Source organism: Laetiporus sulphureus (genome assembly GCF_001632365.1).
Source record: "Laetiporus sulphureus 93-53 unplaced genomic scaffold LAESUscaffold_5, whole genome shotgun sequence".
NCBI classification, from domain to species: domain Eukaryota; kingdom Fungi; phylum Basidiomycota; class Agaricomycetes; order Polyporales; family Laetiporaceae; genus Laetiporus; species Laetiporus sulphureus.
In genome coordinates this window covers 948,001-969,896 of record NW_024468514.1, presented here as the reverse complement: position 1 = coordinate 969,896, position 21,896 = coordinate 948,001, and the positions used below count along the sequence as shown (strand labels likewise).

Here is a 21,896-nt window from a genome sequence, read left to right as displayed (position 1 = left end):
TAGAGGTTTTGCATGAAATCAGGTTATGAAGCTATCCCACAGAGACCTCTCCTGCAGAACTTCAATCAGTCTGTGTAGCGCGTCCGCCCTCGATAGGAACCCTAAACATTGCAAATGGCTTGGTACGCAAGTTCGTGCTGCAGCTACTGCATTAATACCACGATTTTCAACGGCAAGGGCATCACTCACCCATTATGATAGTCAGGCGAGAGCCACAACCTAAATGGGATAATTAGTTACATATCAAACATATTCCGCAAAGCCAGAGTTACGTACTGGTTCGAAGTGAAGTACAAGTAGTTGCTTCCATTTTGCAAGGACACCACCGATAACGTATCCGCCCACTGGCATCATAATCAGCATGCATACCGTTTTATCCAATAAGCATGCCCACCTGTATGAAAGGAGCGCGGATGAATGGCTCAACAAGGCTCGTATTGGGATTGAAGCGATGAATGGCATTGTGCTCTGCAACGGACAAATATTTCGGACTTTGCCCCTAAAACCAGCTTTGCTGAGTTTACTCACCTTGAGAGCTAACATAGATGTATCCGGTGCTGTCCGTCTCCAGCCCATCGGCGTTTCCTCCGGACCCACCGAGGTCTTCAACAGCCTGCCTCGCTTTAATGAAAGCATAGGGATTATCCGAAGACGGCTGCTGCTTCAGATATGATGTCGGGATGCGGTAGAGGCGGCGTTTGGAGATTGGCGTCACGTATAGGTATTCGCCATCTACATGCAGTCACATGATGAACCTCGACGATCTTCAGACTTTTAGATGTCTTTACCAGCTCCAAGAGCGATTCCGTTAGAGGCGAACTACAGCATGATCAACAAGTATCTTGAACGAGATTGTATGAAATCCTCACCGTAGACATTAATTGGATGGCGTTGGGAGGAAGGATAGTACGATAGTAAAGAGGAACTACGAAACTTATCAGACGATTCCGTAGTCGAAGACGCTAGTGAATTTGACCTCCATCGTATACCGGGACAAACTCAGGGTCCGGCGTCACAGCAGGTGAGAAGTCTAGATGTCTCCACGATTCCCCAGTTGCGAGGTCGATCACGACGATGCCGGGATGATTGGGCGAACTATCCGTGATGTACACATATCCGCCACCACGCAGGTCGAAGCGCACGTCGTTGATGGAAGAATCAGCATACACAACGTAGTCTGGGAAAGTGTAAGTCACGAAGTTCGTCCCATTCAGGTAGAATCCGACGAGCTTCGGTCCTCCCGGCACAGCGGCGTTGAGGTATGTTCCATTCACTCGTGGGCGTCCAGTGTCGAGTGCCCACACGCGATCCAAACCGTCAACAACGACCGATTGAACGAATATGAATTTGTCGGTTGCGATACTATATCCTGGATTGCTTTCATTCGCGAAGGCCGGAGGCGTGTTCCAGTCCTCACTGTAAGATGAGTCAGGAAATCATGAGACGTTCTCGCGACTGCATCCTTACTTTGGCCAGGCAGCCTCCGTGGTGGGGCCCGTGAATACCGCTAGAGTGTACGTTTCATTACCTCGCGGGAAGCTCGTGAAGACCGTCCCATCACTGGCCACCCCGACGCCCTATCGTTCATTCGTGAGGTGAGTCCGGCTAAGCGCTAGACAATGCTTCATCCACATACCGTCGGCCAATAGTTATAATACGCGTGAACCAACTCGATCTGAGGTCCAAAATATCCTTCATCATAGTGGATGTAGGCTTCCGCCAGAACAGGGTCAGCCGCTGTAAGGCCGTAAGGAAGCGTTCCCACTGCATTCGCTAGAGTCGCATTCGGACCCGGTGCGCCAGGGGGCGGATACTCCGGGAACTGTCTTCCAGATCACGATCAGAGCAGAAGTTCTATGGAACATGAAGGAACGCACGTCAAAGACGCTCGAGCTTGTCTGCGCAACTGACAAACCGGCCCAGATGGCTAGCGGGGAGAGAAATGAGAACATCATGTCTCGGACTGTGGTAGCCAGACTCAACTTGGCATTATATACTACGCTACCCGTTCGAAGCTCCGTGTCATGCGTTTTGCTACTCCATGTCGACCCACGTGCTCATGACATCTCAAGCCGCTCTACGGCAGCTAGCACTCGTGTCCTTCCGTAAGTGCTGATGGAAAGCTTCTCCCATGCTTCCTCGTGAAGCCGGACAACGCTCGCATCTAAAATGGCAACCGTGACGCTGCGCAATAAACATATGCATTGACCTCTAACTTTATGGGCGAATATTCCACGCGCGGCGACAATCACCACCCCGAGCGGTTGCAGTAGAATCTGTTCATACCGAACCGTGAAAGTTTCCTTGCCACGACGGGAAGAGCTGGCCATGTGGAAGAAAACTCATAATCAGCTAGTATTCGACAAAGCTGCTTCATCCGGAAAACCTACCGCTCTCAGGAGCTCCTGCTAACTACTTTTGGTGACCATGACACCTCTGGCTCGCTTTCCACGACCAAGCGCAGAATTCTGCGCACCATGGAGTGCCGCCTTCGCAGCATCGGGGCTAGCCATCTCGGCGTATGTATGACTCAGCGTCTTGCACTTCCGATTGAGTAGAACGTGCACGCGCTCAATGGGATGTTTCAGCCAGGTGGCAATGGCAGGAGGGGTGATGTTCTACACAGGACAGTACATGGAGCGCCGTGAGTAAATGGTGGCATGCGCTTGCAGTACTTTACGCACCCAGGCCCATTGTCAATGCGCAAGACAAGACGCTCCCCTTGATTCATAGTGGCGCGACGTCCGGGACGAGCACCCGCGACCCGAGTAGAAGCGCCTTGAACACGAAATTACGAAGATGCCAACATTGGCGTTGTCAAAGCGCTAGGAACTAGGTTCATATGGCGTCGGAAAAGTTCCGGATCATTATACGCGCGATTCTTACGGACCTCCGAGCCGCTGCGATGAGGGCTGCCACTGCGATTGACACCACCCGTATCAGGACATATGCTTGATCCATATAGCTAATGCCACGACGTACCTTGCCGTCCCTCCCATTCCTCAGACATGGCTGTCGCAACCGCTGCAATTCTATTGCTCGCCGAAATCAGCGGAGAGATCGGTCTAGGTCAATGTGAAACAATGTCCTTCCAGCGAAACTGGAAGCGCAACAGCTCAACTCGACAATCATCACGGAGGTTATTCATTCTTACACGTACGCACGCACGTATCCCGATGACATGAGCGACAAGCTCCGTATCGCGTACGGAGAAGCAATGCACGAGATGTCGATCCCTGCCCATCGTGCTCGCGGTTGTTCCGTTCCTGACAGCGCTGATTGTTCGCAGCACGTTTGCTAGTTGTTGCTGCCATGGACTTGTGTACTGACCACATGCGCACGATAAATTTCAAGCTGACAGCAGGCAGAATGCTGTGGAGGCGATAGACGTGTCAGGAAGCCTGTGCCGGACGAAGAGGCTCGAGACTGAGGCCCGCACTAGGACCAATCGGTCCCTTTATTGTCCTTAATGTAATGTATGCGCTATTTCGGCAAGCGTATCATGTATCTTCCATAAGCGGTCCTTCATAGAATCACCCACAGGTCTTACTGTTTTACTAAAGTTTTAATGTAAACGAATCTATCATCGATGTGCACTCAATAAAGGCTGAAAACTGAATCACAGTGGCTGCTCACCTCGTCGAAGGCATGTCATAGGAGATATAAACATAACCATGAGAAGGAGTACGCGACAGCTTGGTGTTCAAGAATGGTGGGTCCCGGAGGATCAGCTGATTCAGAGTTGCTGTAGCTTGCGAATTTGAAGCGATTATTTCAGTCAAGACAGCTGCAGATGCGTACAAAAGTGAGTCGTAGATGTCATATCAATTGGAAAGCTCTGAACACGACAGCCTGCGGCTGAGGGAATTTGCGCAAGCGCTGGAGCGCTTGAGCGCCTACATACTGTTTGGTGAACTTTGGTCGTGTATCAGTATAGCCCGCATGCAAAACAAATGTCGTTTACACAACGTGCGTGCACTTCCGTCGAAGTGTCCGTAAAAGATGCTGGATATAACTTTGCATCTTTCTAAACGACATTGCCATCAAAAATACGGGAATGAAGGTCAGTGATCAGAGGGAAAATGCGCGCATCGTGGCAATAGGATCATTCTCTACGTCGCGCAGAAAGGGCCACACATCAGGAAAATGTCACTTTTTCTTTTTTGCTTCTTTTTGTACCTTTTTCTTACAAAAAAGGCAGAAAAGAAAATAATGTAGAAATAAGCGTGAGGATCGGCTTGAATTTGCCTTGTTCGCTTCTTTTTGAGCACTTTTTGGTTGCTTTCTGATCAGAAAGTTTGTGAAAAGTCCGTTCAAGGACAAAAGGTCAGAGAATCTGCCTTGAAATTTCCTGATAGGCTTCTGGGCTTTTGTTCTTTTAATGGACTTGACGACAACTTTTTGGGCAAATCAGTGTTGCCAAGCGTCGTCAAGGAAGCAAAAGGCCATGAGAAAGTGAGGAATCAGCCGATCCTCATGCTTTTTTCTACATTGTTCTCTTTTCTGCCTTTTTTGTAAGAAAAAGGTACAAAAAGAAGCCAAAAAGAAAAAGTGATGTTTTTCTGATGCAGTTTATCCAAGAGTCGCGGACTGTCTCAGGCTAACTTCAAGTGAGAAGCCGTTGATAATCAGTTGATACAGGTGTCAACCGTCCAGCGGCTCGCCAGGCTTCTGGCAAACAAATCCTCTTGACACATTGGATATTTCTCACGGAAGAAGCTGAGAGTTGCCAGAAGCGATTGTAGAAAGATGACAGTTCTCCTCCGAATGGCTGATACGCTCTGTGCCCAATCAACAGATGAGGTCAGTGTAACCAACTCGGACTATTTTTGTACAAAATCAGTCTGCGCTCAGAGCACCTCGTAGGTGTAAAATAGTATTCAGTCACTGGATGAATTTTGGCCGCTACAAGGAGAAGCTCTACTCATTTCACAGAGTCTGTGTCCGGACATATTTTCGTGCAGCCATGTCGCCTCCCAGGAAACATGTGCCACAATTCGAGCTTGATGTGATACTAGTGCAACTCATGCTTCATTTGCCGATCCCTTTTCGTTCATGGATGAATATGTCGCTCTGTTTTAATCTCTCCATCAATGTGAACCGCGATACAGCAAAGCACAGGAATCAGGTGCTAATAAAGACAAATTTCACCCACTCACCAGGTGAGAGGACTTTGTAGGGAAAAGGTCTCAAGTGAATTTGCTCCGAGGCGTCTCAACTGTGGATCTTTCTGGTCAGATCCCTGAATAGACGCTACTTGTGCACCATAAGTTTCCACCGCTTCTCGCTGCTCTCCGACGTCGATAATTGCAAGCAGACGTGCTAGGCATGTCACCTATTTTTCGGTGTCCATCGTCAAAACAGGTCCAATAGGGTGTAGCTGGAGTTCAATGGGACAATTGATGATCTGTATTCGGGGTGGGTTCGGCCGAATGAGCTGTGAAGGCAAATGAGACGATCGCGGGCTTCATTGTAGAGACATTAACAGAACAACTCATGAGTGGCCTCATAGAAATGAAGAAGGCTCTCACACGCTCTGATCGCATGGACGTTTCTGGGGCCGAATTGCCTCCGCTTGATCTTTATGGAGGTAATTGGACCATTCGTGAATCATCGCCGTGGCTAATTATCGCAAGGTTCTTTTCAACCACAGGTGATACACGGAGACCCAGCTAAATTGTTGAGGTCACATCCATGATGCAGCACTGATTGCAGTGGGTGGGAATATGACAACAACATTCATCGATTTGTATCATCATGGTGACCGTAGAGTTTGTGAAATAGCCATCACACTCGTGTGCTGTCGAGTTCTCATGGTGTGTCAAAGAGTACGAGCAAAATATTGTTCATCATTGATCAATATGTCAATCTCAGATCAGGTGAAGCCTATATCATCATGTCATTGAAGGCAGTGAGCCAGTGTTGTGCCAGACTGTCGGCAGACGGCCACAGTCGACAAGTCAGCAAAACTGACTGACTTTCAACACAGCCTGCAGTGGGAAGTTCCCAGGTGACTGACCATGACAAAGCACTCAGCCACAGTCGACAAGTCAGCAAAACTGACTGACTTCTGACTGACTTCCGACACAGCCTGCAGTAGGAAGTTTCCAGGCGACTGACCATGACTAAGCAGCCAGTGCAGTGGCAGCTGTGGCTGACTGCCATTGTCTAGTTCTGCTGGACCCAGTCACATAATGTTGTAGAATAGTTGTTCTAATTTGAATATACATTTGTTTGTACATACAGGGATCATAGTGAATGCAGAACTGCATCGACAACCTCATCTAACCCGGGATCACCCTCTCCCTCAGCATCCAGATCCAAGCACTCGTACAAGTCTAGTTCCTCCTGTAGGCTCCGTACTGATAAAGGAGCTGTGTGCTACCAGCAACAGGTGCAGGCTTGACACAGTGCAGTGAGGACTTAGTGGGCAAGGCTACAAGACTCCCAGTTAAGGGGTCGAGTCTCTCAGTGGAGAAGTCACTATAGATTGTGGTGTAGCTACCTGGTATATATACATGTGGGTAAAGACCCCATATACCGGGTCTAGAACCTCTGGTATCTACAGCCATTGTCTACTTACATAGATGAGTAATACTACAGTATCTGACTGGCCAATGGCATATTTACTCAGTGTCGTATGATACTCTATGAATATCCTGATTGGTCAATGTTCTATCGTACGATCCCTTGGGATTATGTCATTGGACATTGTCCTTCCATACCCTTCTTCATATTGTGATCTTCATAGATTACTTGGAATATATTATTCCTTCAACACGTACTGCACTCTTCTTGTGCACTTCAATCCAGCAGGCAGATGAAGGATTGATCAACTGATTGAGTGGTGCAGAGATTTTGGAGGGAAACTGTATAGACTCGCTCTCTGAGGGAACATCACAGTCCTGTGCAACCATCCCTGCCAGTTGCATCGCGATGTGTTGAATTGATGAGCACAATGGTGTGGTCAGTTCATCTTCAAGTTCTACAGTGAAAGGCATATGGGAATCTGGAGCAGACCCAGTTATCGAAGTGTTTGTGGCTGGCAGTGTGGTAGCGTCAGAAGCGCCCAAAGTTTGATCATGTTCTTTGGCGGCCCCAAAGTGCCGCTTTAGACATTCTTTAATGTTCTGGCATACATGCTCATCTCGCAAATGCATCTTCAATTCTGCGAGATTGAGCAGAGTGCTATTGCTCATGCGAGTACGTTACTTTGTGAGAATGAGGCCGAAGGTGCTGAACAGCCTCTCGCATGAAGCTGAGTTTGCACATACAGACAGGACTCTCATGGTGAGTCGATTCAGGGAAGTGCCAATGTCACCTGCAAATGTAAGACCCTGCCATACCGTGATAGGATCTGGAGTTTCCCCTTATACACAATTGTCAGTGAAACAACTCCGGATAAATGAGAGGCAGAACATACCTTTGTGACTGCATCACTCTCAATCTGAGACTGATAGACAGTCATGCTCTCATACGAACCAGTGCTGCCCAAGTACTCGAGGAGTTCACTGCCTAGCTGAATGAGTGGCACCTCAGATTTGAAGAAATGTAGCCAGAGCCACCTTATCAGCATGGTGATACCAGCATTCGTGAAGATGTTGATGCATGCGAATGGCGCAATCTTATAGAATGGGTTCAAAATGACTGCGGCAATGAAAACTTCTTGGTCTGCCTTGCTCCAGCATGACTCAATGCTTGCTATGATGTTTTCATGTATTACGGCATCATTGGGATCACTGAGCACATTGAAATGAATGAAGAGGAATCTGAATATTAGCAGAACCTGGTCGAGATGGCAGTGCACTTCTTGAGTAACATTGGTGGCTATAGCCAGAGGCTCGAGGTGATTCTTGATCCTGATCATACACGCCATCTCTGAGTCATATGCTGCATGATTAAGGATCCATCTGAGTACTCACCTGGTCAGTCCATGCCAGAAAAATGGATCTTTGATAATCAGGATCATCTCACAAGTTTTTGCATGACTAGCTGCGGTTCCAGAATGAAAGATGCGCTCATCATCGACCAAGATCGCAAGTGAGTTCTTGGCATCCAGAAGGCACTTGTAAGATAAGTAGTGCATTGTCCAGTGTGTGAGAACAGCTCGAATTATTGACAGGGTCCGACTGTGATAACCTGGACCTGAATCTCACGCAGGATTGCAAGAAGAAATGGCCATCCGCGAAGCCAAGCAATGACCTTGTCCACTTTCTCAGCATATGCGAAAAACCATACCGAAACGTTGGCATCATTAAAATAGCTCCGACGACAAGGTTAACCTGTTCCTCAATTAGACATCATGCGATACATTGTGAGATGACTGGAACTCACCTGATGTCCATAGCAGTTGGGGGCAACCAGATCAGGTCTCTGCTGCATAATTTGCTTGCGGGCAGCACGAGCCTCTCCGCTACAATCTGATGTGATTGCGATCACAGTTACACCCCATTCTGCCTCAACAACTTCCATGACTTGCTTGATTCTGACGAGGAGGCATGCAGCAGTCTTCTCCTCCCCGGAAGTGTCGTAGGTATGAACAGTATGCACCTGGAGTTTGTGTCAGAAAGTGGAGCATCAGAATTATGGTCTCCATTGACAGCTGAGACTTACCTCCTTCCGGACGGTGTGCATAAATGAAAGAAGATGGTGCACACTCATGGCTGTCCAGCCATTGCACTGTATGGTCCCCAAGTGTCCGCGGGCATGTTGCTGTGCAGCAACACAATGTTTCTGAACCTCTGCAGGTAGGAGACACTATGTTAGAACCTTTCTTGAGGGAACCTTGGCCACTGGTATAAATTCCTCGCAGAAAGCAGGAAATTCTGGATTTTCCACCCAGGTGAGAGACCACCCACAAGATGCTATCAAGCGCGTCACACAGAACTCAAAGTGCTGCTGCTGTGAGTCTGATCAAGGAGGTTTGGAGTTCTGAATTAAGCTATTTTGATGTGATAATGTACGTGCACTGCGGAATGTGCATTGTCGTTTCAAGATACCAGAGTAGTCGAAGATGGTTGGACTCCCTAGATGAGAATGCGAGGAGCCAACGGATGATTTAGTGCTGGGTAGACAGGTCGAAGAAGGAAGAATAACATTTTCAGGCATCGCTAATGGGGATAGGGCAGTTTGGAAAGGTCCAGATTAGCCAGAAGTGCTGAAGAAGAATGTGGATGGCAGCTTAGTGAGTAGAGAACTAGGTAAGGAATGCAAGTGATGTAGTGCATTAGCCATGTCATCAGTCAATGCTGGCAGGGATGAGGGGCCTGTGACAGGTGGAAAATGCAGTGATGAAAGCTGTGTTAGATCAATGGCTGTGATGTGTGAGGGAAGATGCTTCCTGCACAAAGAAAGATTGCACGCATCATGTTCAGCCTTGGCACGTGACTTGATGACATCATCCTGATGCTCGCAGACTGACAGATGTCGCAGACAGTTCTCGCCATGACGTTCAATCCATCGGGTTGCAACAGAAACTGTTTTCGATAGGCCCCAAACTCCATAAACAACAGCTGTCAATCTTCGCACATTCTTATGACATCAGACACATATGTCTTTCCACGATCTCATCCTTGCCTCACACATATGTAGCTCTGCTATCAGTGACTGCATCCTGTTCTGCTTGAAGTTCATCTGTGACCCAGCGATCGAAGCATCTCTTGCACCACACCTTTAGCTTCTCACGTTGAACAGTTGTGTATGCATCCAATGCTCGCTGCACATGACCAGGATGATCATAGAGATAGTCTGCCCACCACATCTGGACCATTGTGACCCTATCTGGGGGAGACAGAATGAGATAAGCTGCATATTGAGAAGGCACACAGGTGACTTGTACAGGGAATCAATGTGTATAGGGTGAGGAGCTACTTCTACATGAAAGATGCAATGACAGCTCCTTACTGATGCTGGATGGAATGCACATGACTTGATGCAGCCAATTATCAGGCTTAGAATGAGTACGTGTGAAGGTCAGCATAGGGTGAGAAAGTCAGTGGGAAAGTTGGCAGGAAATGTCATCTTTTCAGCCAATGTCGGAAGTCAGCACTTCCTCCATGTTGTCTGTGCCGACTGACAGACATCCAGCACAACACTGCAGTGAGCTGTACTTTGGCTAGCAGCTGTCTTGACTCTCTTGCCAGAGTTGAATAGGCCCCCATGAAGACCTCCATCATTGTCTCCTTCTTTGTGTTTGCGTAGGCATTCTCTGAGCCTTCTGATGAGTCATTCATCGGAGTCTGATTCGAAGGAGCCTTTCACACCAACTCATTTATTCACTCATTCATATAAGCGCAGGGCCTCAATGCTGACATGACTTCAAGATTGAGCAAAATAACCTCTTCGGCCGCAACCTCATCCCGGATTGTCCGTGTGTTGTATGCAACAAAAAGGACTGCATTTGTTCTAGGACTTGCGATGCATGCATAAGTACTCCAAATATTCGACCAGTAATGATGTAGGCACATTAGCAGGCTCCTCCCCATTCACTTCTGGGAGTTTAAGGGGGGCCTCAACATTATGGGTGGGACTTCGTGCTTTATTCTAGTGCCACCTCAGCCACATTTCAGCCACAATATTTGAACTCAGCACTCTTAATCGCCCCCAACTCCCTACAGTGGCTGGGAGAAAATAAGTGTAAATATCGATGCTGTGGCTGAAAACCACCCTGATAGGGCAATTGCGAGACACCAGATATTGTGATTTTCATAATGAATTCCGTAGCATTGTGTTCTAAGTGCATGTTACCTCGATGTTCACTCGAGAAATGTGAGTGCTTTGTTAGTCTATTTCTCATGCCATCATCCAGAACAGCAGAGGCATTCAATATGCCTATCTGACTGTCAGTATGACACAAACAATGTACGTTTTGCCCTTCAGCATCTCTTGTGCCACTTAAGCTTGCCATTGACATGAATCATGGCCAAGTTGTTTAATACACTTCTTGCAAATATCTTCAAGAGTAGGACCATGTGTAGCTTTATGTACTGAGCACACTGTAGTAGCTAGATCATGAAATTACTTGCCACATAGAGATGAGCCTTCCAAATGGGGGACATTCGCACGCCGGACACCGATGTTTACTTTTGTTTTCTTTCAGCCGCTGTAGGGAGTTGAAGGGAAAATAAGAGTGAGGAGTTCAAAATTAGTGATCGCATCATGATCGAGCACATGGCCGACTGTCACAGCATCGCTGGACAAGAGATCAAAAAGACTAAAAAGAAACGATCACGTGGAACGTGCCCACCCTGATCCCCCCGATCCCTATAATCCCCCTGAACCCTTATGTGGTGCAAGAGCCCAGAACTTACTTGTTGGCGATGCAAGCTATGGAAGGGTGAGAGATATATGAAGGAGCTGGTAGGCTCAGTGGATGCTACAGTGATAGATAAGGAGAAACAATCTGAAGTTTCGTCCTCTACATGCTGGTCTTATATACAGTATGTGTACAGGAGCCTGATTATGTAATCTTCATCGTACCACTACTACAAAATAGATGATTGGCTATCTACATATCTAGGCAACTAGGCTATACATGGAACAATAAGTGGGAAGATCTATCCGTAAGTAGAACAATAGGTGAGAAAATCGATGTACTCCCATGGCAATGGTGAGATGATCCATCCTATCGTGGTAGTGGCTATACCTTGAGCTGATTGCCTAGATGATCCCGAACAATAGTCCTTGTTCCCTTTGTTCTCAAATGGGTGCCTCTATTGTATCCTGGAATAGACAGGTCCAACCGTATCATCCACGGGTCTGGACTATAACATGTGATGTGGACTATCACCTGATCTCTACGCATCATGTCTGTGGCTGAGTGGTGTGAGATATTGGTGAAGCACGTGATCTGTGGCATGAGAAAAGTTACGTGCGGACTTTGTGGTGAAAATCCGTGACACTACCCCCCTCTCAAGGCTCATTGTCCCGAGGAGCCAAAACCTTTATTTCTCCTTTTAGTTGCTCACAACAGTTGGTAGCTTTGGGAGGGAAGGCCTTCGGCATAATACTCGAAGATTATCTAGGCTATCCTGTCTCCTAGCTTGACCGAAAAGACGAAATCCATTGTGTTAATCAGTATGACCTTGAGTTTTCCAGTGTAATCAGGGTCAACAACTCCTGCACCTACGTCAATTCCTCATGCAGCCAGTTCGCTGTGTGGAGCTATTCATGTATAGGTATGTTTGGGAGGGTCAATTGCGACTCCCATTTCTACCACAGCTCGTGAATGTGGAGGGATTTCGTGCATTTCTGCTGCATAAATATTCCATCCTGCTGCTTCATTCGAGGATTTCTTCAGTGATTTAGCATTATCTGTCATTTTATGATATAGGAAGAACTCGTCTGGGTGGTCAAACATGTTGATTCTGTGTGTGGATATTGGTGCAACTTCATATGAGGATAGTTCGAAGCGTTTTCCACCAAATGTAACAAGCCTGATTGGTGCTTTGGCTGCATCTAGATGTTGTTGGTGGAATTCTTGAAGAAGCTTGTCGGCGTTGGTGAGATTTGTTTGGGGTTCCCATGTGTCGTCGGAATGGTCATAGCCTTTCCATTTGACAAGGTACTGGACCCTTCCTCTCATGACCTTCGAGTCTAGTATTTCTTCAACTTCGAATTCTGGTTTTCCTTCGATTTCTATAGCTGGGGGCTTTGGGGGTTCATGGTTTGTGACCGTGTCTTGATGGTACATGATCAACTTGCTAGCATGGAAGACCGGATGGACCTTCATTTGCTTGGGCAATTTCAGTTTGAACGTGACTGGGCCTAGCTTCTGAAGTACTTTGTAAGGTCCAAAATTTTGCGTGCCTAGCTTCGCAAATTTGACTTTTACTCTGAGGTCTTTTCCCTTGAGTAGTACTAGGTCTCCGACTTTGAATGGGACTTCTCCCTTTTTCTCATCGAAGTATCATTTCATCCGTGAAGCTGAAACTTCCAATGCTGCTTTTGCCTGTTCCTGTGCCTCAGATCAGTGGGCGAATAAATGTTTAAATGAAGGGTGACATATTGATTCGTGTACGTCAGGTGCCATTTTTAGATGTCAGCCATATTCGACAAAGAATGGGGAAAGCACAGTGGACTCATGGGTCTGGTTGTTGTATGAAAATCCTATCGTTGACAAATAGTAGACCCAATCATTCTGTCTGTGGTTGCAGTACATGTGAAGGTACTGTTCCAACACCTGGTTAACCCTTTCTGTCTGACCGTCTGTCTGGGGATGGTATGCTGTAGACATTGTTGACTTTATACTGAGCTTCTGGCAGAACTCCTGGAATAGTTTGCTTGCAAACTGGGTACCTCTGTCTGAGATAATCTGTCGTGGCAATCTGTGGAGTTTGAAGACTTCGTTATAGAATATGTACGTTAGCGACTTGCGATGATGTGACTGTGTCATCTGTTGCATAGAAGTGTGCTCATTTCGTGAGTCTGTCTACGACGACAAGTATTGCTGTCTTCTTCTCTCCCCTAAAGTCCATGACTGGAGGAAGTTGTGTGATGAGATCCACTGTGATGATCTCTCATGGTCCTCCTGGTACATCATTGGATTGTAATAGTCCATATGGTTTCTCTCTTGAGTACTTGTTGCATTGACAACTGTCGCAACCTTGTACATATTGTTTAACCATTACAGACATTCCTGGCCACCAATAATTTCGAGTGATGAGCTCCAACATCTTGAATCTGCCTGTGTGTCTGGCTGGTAAAGTGTCATGGTGGAGCTTTATTAGGTCAAGGCATAGCTGTTGATCTTTAAGGATATAAACCTTTCTGCGATGGAGTAGCAGTCTGTGCTCAAAATTCCATTCTGCGAGGTTTTTCCCGAATTCGCGCTGTCTTGTAGTCAAAAGTGCATAATAATCTTTGATCATCATGTCATCTGTGAGTGCCTTCTTGATCCTTTCCAGTAGTTGAGCATCATCAACTTCAGATGTGTGAGTGGGTCGAATCGCATTGATAGTGAAAAATTCAGGTTTTAACAGCATTTGGTTCGAATTGTCGCTGTCTACCCCCCTCTCATGGTCTGGCCTCCTGGACAGAGGATCAGCACGTAGCATTGTCTTTCCAGGTTGGTGACTAAGTACAAAATTGAAACATGTGAGGAATAATGCCCAGCATGCTTGGCACTGGGATAACTTCTGTGCCTGGTGGAAGTATGTAAGGTTGAGGTGGTCTGACCAAATCTCGATGGATTCTGGGTGTCTTTCGAAGTAGTGCCAGTATTCTTCTAGTGCTCAAATGATTGCAAGCATCTCTTTGTCATAAATCTCATAGTTTCTCTCATTTTTGTTGAGTGACTTTGAGTAGTATGCGACTGGATGCCATAGCTTGTCTTCTCCCAGTTGTTCAAGTACTGCACCAGTTGCGTAGTCTGAGGAGTCGGTCTTCAGATGGTATGGTGCAGTGTCATTGAGGAGTTGTAAGATCAGGGCTGAGGTAAATGCCATTTTGAGTGCACTGAAGGCTTGCTCTTGCTCTTTCTTCCATTGCCAGGGCACGTCCTTACAGGTGAGAAGCGTTAAAGGTCATGCGAGTTTAGCAAAGTCCTTTATAAATCACCTGTAGAAATTCGCAAATTCTAAAAAGGCCTGTACTTGTTTGACCTTTGTAGGTGCGTGCCAGCCAAGTACACCTTTGACTTTAGCAGGGTCCATCTGTACCGAGTTCTTGCTGATGATCATGCCAAGGTACTCAATTGAGGACTGTTCAAAAAAGCATTTCTCCAGTTTGACATATAAGTCATTGTCCCAGCGGCACTGTAGAACTGCTTTTACTAGTCATCAGTGTTCTTCGAGATCATCCGTAAAAATGAGGATGTCGTCTAAGTAGACTACCACCTTTCCAGTACGAATTAAGTCTTCAAGGACTGTATTCATCATTGTTTGGAAGGTGCTGGGAGCGTTGCAGAAACTGAAGTACATTACTGTAGGTTCGAAGAGGCCACGATGTGTGATGAAGGCAGCTTTTTCTTCATCCCCTTCCCTTATCCTTATGTTGTTGAACCCCCATCTCAGATCAAGCTTTATAAATATACTAGCATGTGAGAGTCTGTCGATGAGGTCCGAAATGCATGGTATTGGGAACTTGTCCTTCTTTATTACTGCGTCAAGGTTCTTATAGTCTTGTACTAGCCTCAGTGATCTGTCTTTCTTTTTGACAAAGAAAATGGGTGCTGCTGTTGGGCTTCTTGATCTCTTGATGTATCCTTTGGCCAACTCTTGGTCTATCCACGTATCAAGCGAATTTTTTTCCTGTAGGTTCATAGGATATAACTTTGCCAGGCATGGTAACAATGCCTCTGGAACAAGTTCAATTGGATGATCATAGGGCTTTCTTGTGGGCATTCATTCTGACTGCTTCTTGGAGAACACATCGCCATACTCGTGGAAGTGTTTGGGGACATAGGCTGACCAGTAGTCTTTGTCCTGTTCTCCTTTTTGTGGCGCTCTATCCTGATTCCTCTTGGTGTCAAGGCCCATAATGAGTGATGCTACGGCCTGTGCATCAGGGTCTTCTGATAATGACACCCATCTAATGAAGCTGTCCATGTCGTTCCAGTTATCACCTAACTCCTGGGAACCGACGAACTCCATCAGATCTTCGATGTGGGGGATGTTTGTGTCTTCCAGATCCTCCTCCTGGACTGCTACCTGTGAGAGTGCACATCTGTGTGGGCATCGGGTGAAATCAACTGTGAGTTTTTCCTAATCTACTTCAGGGTTGCGCTCCTTGAGGAAACTCATTCCTAGTATGATGTCCTTGTGACCTATATCAGTAACCAGAAGACTTTGTCTGCTCGTGTGATTTCTGATAGTTATACTGAGAAGAACCCTTTTCTTAATGGTTTCACCCTTGTTGTGAGATGCATCTGCATTATAGACCCTGATCTTCTTTTCAAGTGAGATCGTAGCAAGATTCAACTGATCAACCAGCCATGGGTTGATGTTACAAGAATATGCTCCTGAATCGAGGAGCGCCTCAGTCTGGACTTCCTTTACTCCCTGTTTGAGGTGAACAGGTAAATCGATCACATGTTTTGATGAACCAGTTGATGCAATGTATAGAAAATCTGATACTGGTACATGCAAGATCGAGTAGGTACTGTTACAATGTCTATGAAAACTCTGGCCAGACCTCAGAGAACCTGCCGAAGAAAATTCTCATCACTTTCCACCTCCGTGATCCTAGCTGCTTTGATAGCTGGTTCAGGTTCTGCCTCCTTATCCTTCACGTCATAGCTGGTGAGGAAAGCATGGACTGCTTCTTCCCTTGCCTTGCTGTTGTCGGAACTGCTTGATGCTGCTGGTGTGGTAATTGCCCTCGTCGCTTGGCCCCGCTTTGGCATCTTGAATTTGCCTTTGTACTTGGGGTCCAGGCAGCACTGTTTAAATATGAAGGGGTGTTTTCCACATCATACACACAGCTTCTTTTCCAGCCATCCTTCCTGTTCCTTGGTGAGCGTGGATACCCGATCCACAATCATTGTGTTAGGATCTTTTGGGGCTCGTGGTGCCTGTGATAATGCCGTTGTTCCACACTGTCCTGCTTTGTCAGCCCTGAACTTAGACTCGAGCTGAAGACATAAATCAAGGTACTATGGCCATGTGGTTGGATCTGCGATACCTAAGCTGTCTCGAGTTACCATTGCCTGGTGGACGTCCTTGTCTCTGTGTTCAGTGATATAACTGATGAGTGCAGTGTGCCTCAAGTTGGTCTTGGTAGCCTATTGGCAGAATGTTTCTGTGAAGGAGACCATGGTAGGGTAGGTCTTTGCACAGATCTCCTTCAGGTGTTGTTGCACATCCTTGTCTGAGTCAAGTGTCCTGTAGTTGACTTTGAGAACATTGACAAAGTCTTCCCATGTGCTGAGTGACTGTCGTGCTGCTGCCCTGGTTGCGTATTCTGACATGTAGGTGAACGTGCCACCTTCCAAGTGCAGCAGGGCTGTGGTGATCTTATGTTCGTTGTCGTTGATCTCGTTCCACTGCATCCATATATTGAGTTGTTGGAGCCAGTCCTCCAGACTTCCTTTGCCCAAGTAGTGTGGAGGCTCAGCAATTTTGACATGGGGTTTGTTCAATTGGATGGTGCTGGAGGTGTGACCTTGCGCCATTGTGACACTGCTTGCTTTTAGTGAAGCTAACTCATGGCGTAACTTGGTGTTTTCTGCACCAAGTTCCATCATCTTTTTGCCCATGCCTAGCATGGCCCCTTGTATCTCTGTGATCTCATTGTTGAGAACTGTCATATGCACGTCTTGCACTTAGATCTTTTTGTTGAGCTTTCTGATTTCTGTCTGGAGGACCACATCCTTTAATCGGTGCTCACTTCAGTTCATCTGGATGACCATGTCGAAGGCTCTTTTGTGCTCGTACAGTTTGTTTTCAAGCATGTTGTAAACCTTTGCGACTTCTGTGTGAACTGTAAGCTTCATGACGATGATGACCCATTCACGGATATGATCTGGGACTTCTTCGGGGGCAGATTGCCTGAGTGCATCTTCTAGATGTTCAAATTGCTGTTCGTCAAACTTCCAGGTGAGAGGAATATAGGCGGGTAGGAGTGATGGTGTCAGGAATGTGGGTCCTCTGACTTGGGATGCAGAATTCTGGGGTTCTAGCCCAGGCTCAGGTGAATTGTGTTGTGATGTATGTGGAGTACTTCCATTGTGTGCCATTTCAATGTTAGGATGAAGTATGTCCTCCATTCTTTGTCTGAACGTGGACATGTATGCTCGATCTGCTCCTTCCATTGTGATGTAAAGGTATGTAGACTAGTACAAAAAGTTTTCAAATATCGCTTCTTCACAATGAAAACCAGAGCTTTGGTGATCTCCTGTAGCCTTTCCTCTTTCCCTATCTGCTTAAAGCTAATCCCTCCTATCTCTAAACAGACCGTGTTGATTACTTGCTTCTCGATGAATGTGTAAGTGCATGTGCCGGTGTGAAGGTTGGTGCAGACTTTGTCGAGTTGTGTGACGAGGCTGTAAATGGGTCCTTGGTGTTCATCCTTGAGATGATACGAGAATGCTCCTAGTATAGGTTGGAGCCTGAAGTGGGTAGCATCTACCTGCTTGATGAGCGTCTCGATATGGATCATCAGCCTGACTCTGGATGGGAGTGGGCAGATGGGATGTGCAATGCTGTTGGTCTTTATGAAGTTTGGCAGGGGGCGAACTGGAATGGGAGTGACGATGGAGGGAGATGCTGCATTGGAGGTGATGAGCTCTGGGGGCGGCACTGGTTTGTGACTACCCATGGTAAGACATCCTTTTCTGGGCTTGTAGCATTCGAGTGGTGGGGTGCGATCGCGAGGCTTGCGGATGATTTCGCACTTTATAATGTGCATAGTATTGATGACCCTGGCTGCTGCATGCTGCCTGTTTGTGGACAATGCACCTAGTGACGTGAGTGTGAGGAGCCTTCCTCACTCCTTGTTGGTTTCCTGATGCTTGTAGTGGACGTCGAGATCAATCCTGGATGTGGCCTTGCACTTCGAAGCCTTAGGCAGCTCAGAGTCTTGCTGAGGCTCATGCCGAGTAGAGATCAGATTGGAATGTGTGTCAAAAAAGCTGCACACAATGGCTGAAACTGCTTGCGCTGAAAATATGGGGCCACTTGTGTTAGACACTAAGCAGGGGCACAGAAAATGGTCAGATTGTTTCTAATGTCACAGCACCGCTGGACAGGAGATTAAAAAGACTAAAAAGGAACAGTCACGTGGAATGTGCTCGCCCTAATCCCCCTGATCTCTATAATCTCCCTGAACCCTTATGTGGTGCAAGAGCCCAGAACTTACTTGTTGGCGATGCAAGCTATGGAAGGGTGAGAGATATATGAAGGAGCTGGTAGGCTCAGTGGATGTTACAGTGGTAGATGAGGAGAAACAATCTGAAGTTTCGTCCTCTACATGCTGGTCTGATATATGTGTACAGGAGCCTGATGACATAACCTTCATCATACCACTACTACAAAATAGATAATTGGCTATCTATGTATCTAGGCAACTAGGCTATACATGAAATAATAAGTGGGAAGATCTATCCATAAGTAGAACAATAGGTGAGAAGATTGATGTACTCTCATGACAACGGTAAGACGATCCATCCTATCATGGTAATGACTATACCTTGAGCTGATTGCCTAGACGATCTCGAACAATAGTCCTTGTTCCCTTTATTTCCAAATGGGTGCCTCTATTATATCCTGGAATAGACAGGTCTGACTGTATCATCCATGGATCTGGACCATAACACATGATGTGGACTATCACCTGATCTCTACGCGTCATGTCTGTGGCTGAGTGGTGTGAGATATTGGTGAAGCATGTGATCTGTGGCATGAGAAAAGTCACGTGTGGACTTTGTGGCAAAAATCTGTGACACCAATCAGTCTAGGATGTGGCACCGTGTACCCTCCCTAGGATGGGGCCAGGACCCGGGCAACTTCCCTAGATGATTGTCACAAAATAGCATATTTGAGGGGCCCCAAATTGCAATTTTCTTGTCGCTGATTGCATATTTCGGACCTTGGAGGACCCCAAAACACCCTTATCCTTATCGCAACTTAGCATATTTGGGAATCCGATGGGGTTGGGAGACCCCCCAATCCAGGCATGAGGTATGTCAGCGGAAGTCCTAGAAGGGAAGGCTTAGGCCGCAACACATGATTCATGCCAGGCTCGAGCTTGCCATCACACAGGGGCTACAGCACACACCAGGGGCTTGGAGATGAGCACTTATAAGCTCTGGCGAAGAGAGGATGGGACAGAGCCTCGCTCTTCCTCCTTGTCAGGTAAGTGCTTGTCTTTGTCTCCCATTGTTGGAGAGCTTCGCTCTGATACATGACATCCAGACACTTCACTTGCATAGGGACGCATCGGCTCCACCATCATTAAGGTCCTCAGCAATGAAGTGAGTTCAGCTCCACCACACCCCTGTCAGCTCTGCTAACATCCCTGTCACAGAGCTTGATCCATTTCTATCTCTCCCTTTGGTAGCTTGCATCTACGACACTTTGCCACCATCTATTGAATCATCAATGGTCAGTAGCAATGAGTCTTCTTCTGCGCAGAACACCGGGAATACTCCGAACTCTCCTGAGGCCATCCAAGCTCGAGCTCAGCAGATGCAAGCCATCGTCTCAGATGCAGCAGCATCGCACCTTACCTATGATCAGGCCATTCAGCATCTCAAGGAGATTGGAGCGAATGAACCAGATGTCCGTGACTATGTCGAGCTGCTCCTTGAACAAGCTGAGCGCGATCACGATTGCGAACCTAGTCCTGCATCGTCTAACGAGAGAGGAGAAGAGCATAACCAGGAGGGTCATCAGCTGGCAGAGAGCCCAGCTGACACTTTGGCCTGGGTGATCATACAGCAGAAACTTATCGCACTTCAGCAAGCTGGTAGGAGCTGCGTGGGTGCTGACTTCTCCTTTGATGAGCTTTCCAAAGCACTGGAACTATCTTCGAGTTCGTTTGGTATCCCGCAGTCTGTTCTCACAGCAGCGCCGCATCTCACAGCCACCTCTCCAGCCTTGCAGAATTCTCACCTGATCGAGACATTCCGTCTTCACCAGTTGTATGTCTTAGAATGGGCAAGTGACCCCATTCTGGATCTCATGCAGCAGCAAAGCGTGCAGGTCCCAGTGCCTCGCTCAATCTGGAAGGATGTGCTTATGGATCGATATGTTAACTTTGAGAAACTCTTCACATCCATGATGTCACAGTATTAAGTGGCATCTTTCTTTTTGCACCAATAAAGTCACCATTCAGCAACCACAAGTGGTTATTCAGATGTCAACCTTCATATTGGTCTCACAAAGTGGATACTTAGACAAACAGCACAATATCACCACATACATCATGGATATGACTGTGTCTACCACATGATCACCAAGTGCCCATGATTCAGCCACCCAGTCATGTGACACTGGCCACTTGCCCTATTCAGAAATTATCAGGCATTGGTCACGTGACACCAGGCCACTTGCTCAGAATGAAACTCTTTGGCCCACAATAGGCTTATCTGTGCTCATCGGACCATCAAGCTAGCAAGCACCCAATTCGCTGCTCAATAGCAGCACCAACTACATGGCTGCCAAATAGTAGCACCAGCATTAGAATATGCACTATGGCAAAACCTCCATTGGCCACTCGATAAGTGGCACCACTTCAGCTACTCAAATAGTGGCACCACCTTCATGCAATTATCTCATTGGGTAAAGTAGGATTACCTTGGCATATCCACAGCCTTTATAGATAGTTGCTATAGCAAAAGTCCAGAACCATTACTGGTTTTAGCAATATGTTCACATGTAGACAGGACAGGACCCCAGTAAGTACACCATGGTTAGGGTACCCAGGGTCCACCACTACATGTATATAAGCACATGAGGATCTAAGGGAAGACCTTAGATTCATTCATCTATTTCATGCGGCCTAAGAAGCCTTCACCCCCTCTTTGTGTGACATAAGGCTATGGGCCCTTTGAGCCCCTTTTTGTAGGCTGCATGTCACTGCATGCCTTTTTGACCTAGCCCCCTTGTGGCAGGTCCTTATTTTAGATTTTGTGCAGGTCACTGAGCGTGGCTAGCACCTTGCAGCCATTTTCTTGCCTTTTAGCAGGATCTATAATGTGCCGTGACACATGAAAGTTAGGTACAATCATGATGATGAGCCCAAAGACCTTGCAGCAGGCTTCGCTATTATCAAGAAAGACCATTCATCATCTCAGTGACTCATCCATTCAGAGTCAGACTGGCTATGTGTCTTTGGTGCTTGGGCTGAAGTGGTGCTTTATCTTTATCCTCACTGCTCCTCCGAATTGGATGAATATCATACTATCATCTTGGAGCTGTTCCATGCCATGGCTCTCAACCCATCCATCATGATTAGAG

General features: G+C 46.9%; 5 protein-coding genes across 5 annotated transcripts; 1 reads left to right on the top strand and 4 right to left on the bottom strand.

Moving 5' to 3' along the window:
* Window positions 1–61: 61 nt before the first annotated feature.
* LAESUDRAFT_711648 (uncharacterized protein) lies at window positions 62–1,955 on the bottom strand (the record flags this gene model as incomplete). The annotated part of the gene is made up of 11 exons (XM_040906852.1): window positions 62–146; window positions 190–219; window positions 277–344; window positions 395–468; window positions 529–732; window positions 789–819; window positions 870–925; window positions 977–1,416; window positions 1,468–1,577; window positions 1,637–1,822; window positions 1,878–1,955. The coding sequence occupies 11 exons, from the start codon at window positions 1,953–1,955 to the stop codon at window positions 62–64; spliced, it is 1,362 nt and encodes a 453-aa protein (XP_040768226.1).
* A 293-nt stretch (window positions 1,956–2,248) lies between these two features.
* LAESUDRAFT_711647 (uncharacterized protein) lies at window positions 2,249–3,010 on the bottom strand (the record flags this gene model as incomplete). The annotated part of the gene is made up of 4 exons (XM_040906851.1): window positions 2,249–2,322; window positions 2,477–2,618; window positions 2,681–2,778; window positions 2,983–3,010. 4 exons carry the CDS (start codon window positions 3,008–3,010, stop codon window positions 2,249–2,251), a joined length of 342 nt encoding a protein of 113 aa, XP_040768225.1.
* Window positions 3,011–7,143: 4,133 nt separating this feature from the next.
* Window positions 7,144–10,232, bottom strand: LAESUDRAFT_711646 (uncharacterized protein; the record flags this gene model as incomplete). Its single annotated transcript, XM_040906850.1, has 12 exons — window positions 7,144–7,168; window positions 7,347–7,369; window positions 7,424–7,859; window positions 7,923–8,065; window positions 8,335–8,550; window positions 8,614–8,712; window positions 8,770–8,909; window positions 8,964–9,026; window positions 9,422–9,512; window positions 9,584–9,780; window positions 9,904–9,949; window positions 10,077–10,232. The coding sequence occupies 12 exons, from the start codon at window positions 10,230–10,232 to the stop codon at window positions 7,144–7,146; spliced, it is 1,635 nt and encodes a 544-aa protein (XP_040768224.1).
* Window positions 10,233–15,341: 5,109 nt separating this feature from the next.
* LAESUDRAFT_755979 (uncharacterized protein) lies at window positions 15,342–16,342 on the bottom strand (the record flags this gene model as incomplete). The annotated part of the gene is made up of 4 exons (XM_040912112.1): window positions 15,342–15,647; window positions 15,711–15,763; window positions 15,818–15,998; window positions 16,142–16,342. 4 exons carry the CDS (start codon window positions 16,340–16,342, stop codon window positions 15,342–15,344), a joined length of 741 nt encoding a protein of 246 aa, XP_040768223.1.
* Window positions 16,343–19,757: 3,415 nt separating this feature from the next.
* LAESUDRAFT_755977 (uncharacterized protein) lies at window positions 19,758–20,732 on the top strand (the record flags this gene model as incomplete). The annotated part of the gene is made up of 4 exons (XM_040912111.1): window positions 19,758–19,790; window positions 19,868–19,909; window positions 19,963–19,991; window positions 20,048–20,732. 4 exons carry the CDS (start codon window positions 19,758–19,760, stop codon window positions 20,730–20,732), a joined length of 789 nt encoding a protein of 262 aa, XP_040768222.1.
* Window positions 20,733–21,896: the final 1,164 nt, after the last annotated feature.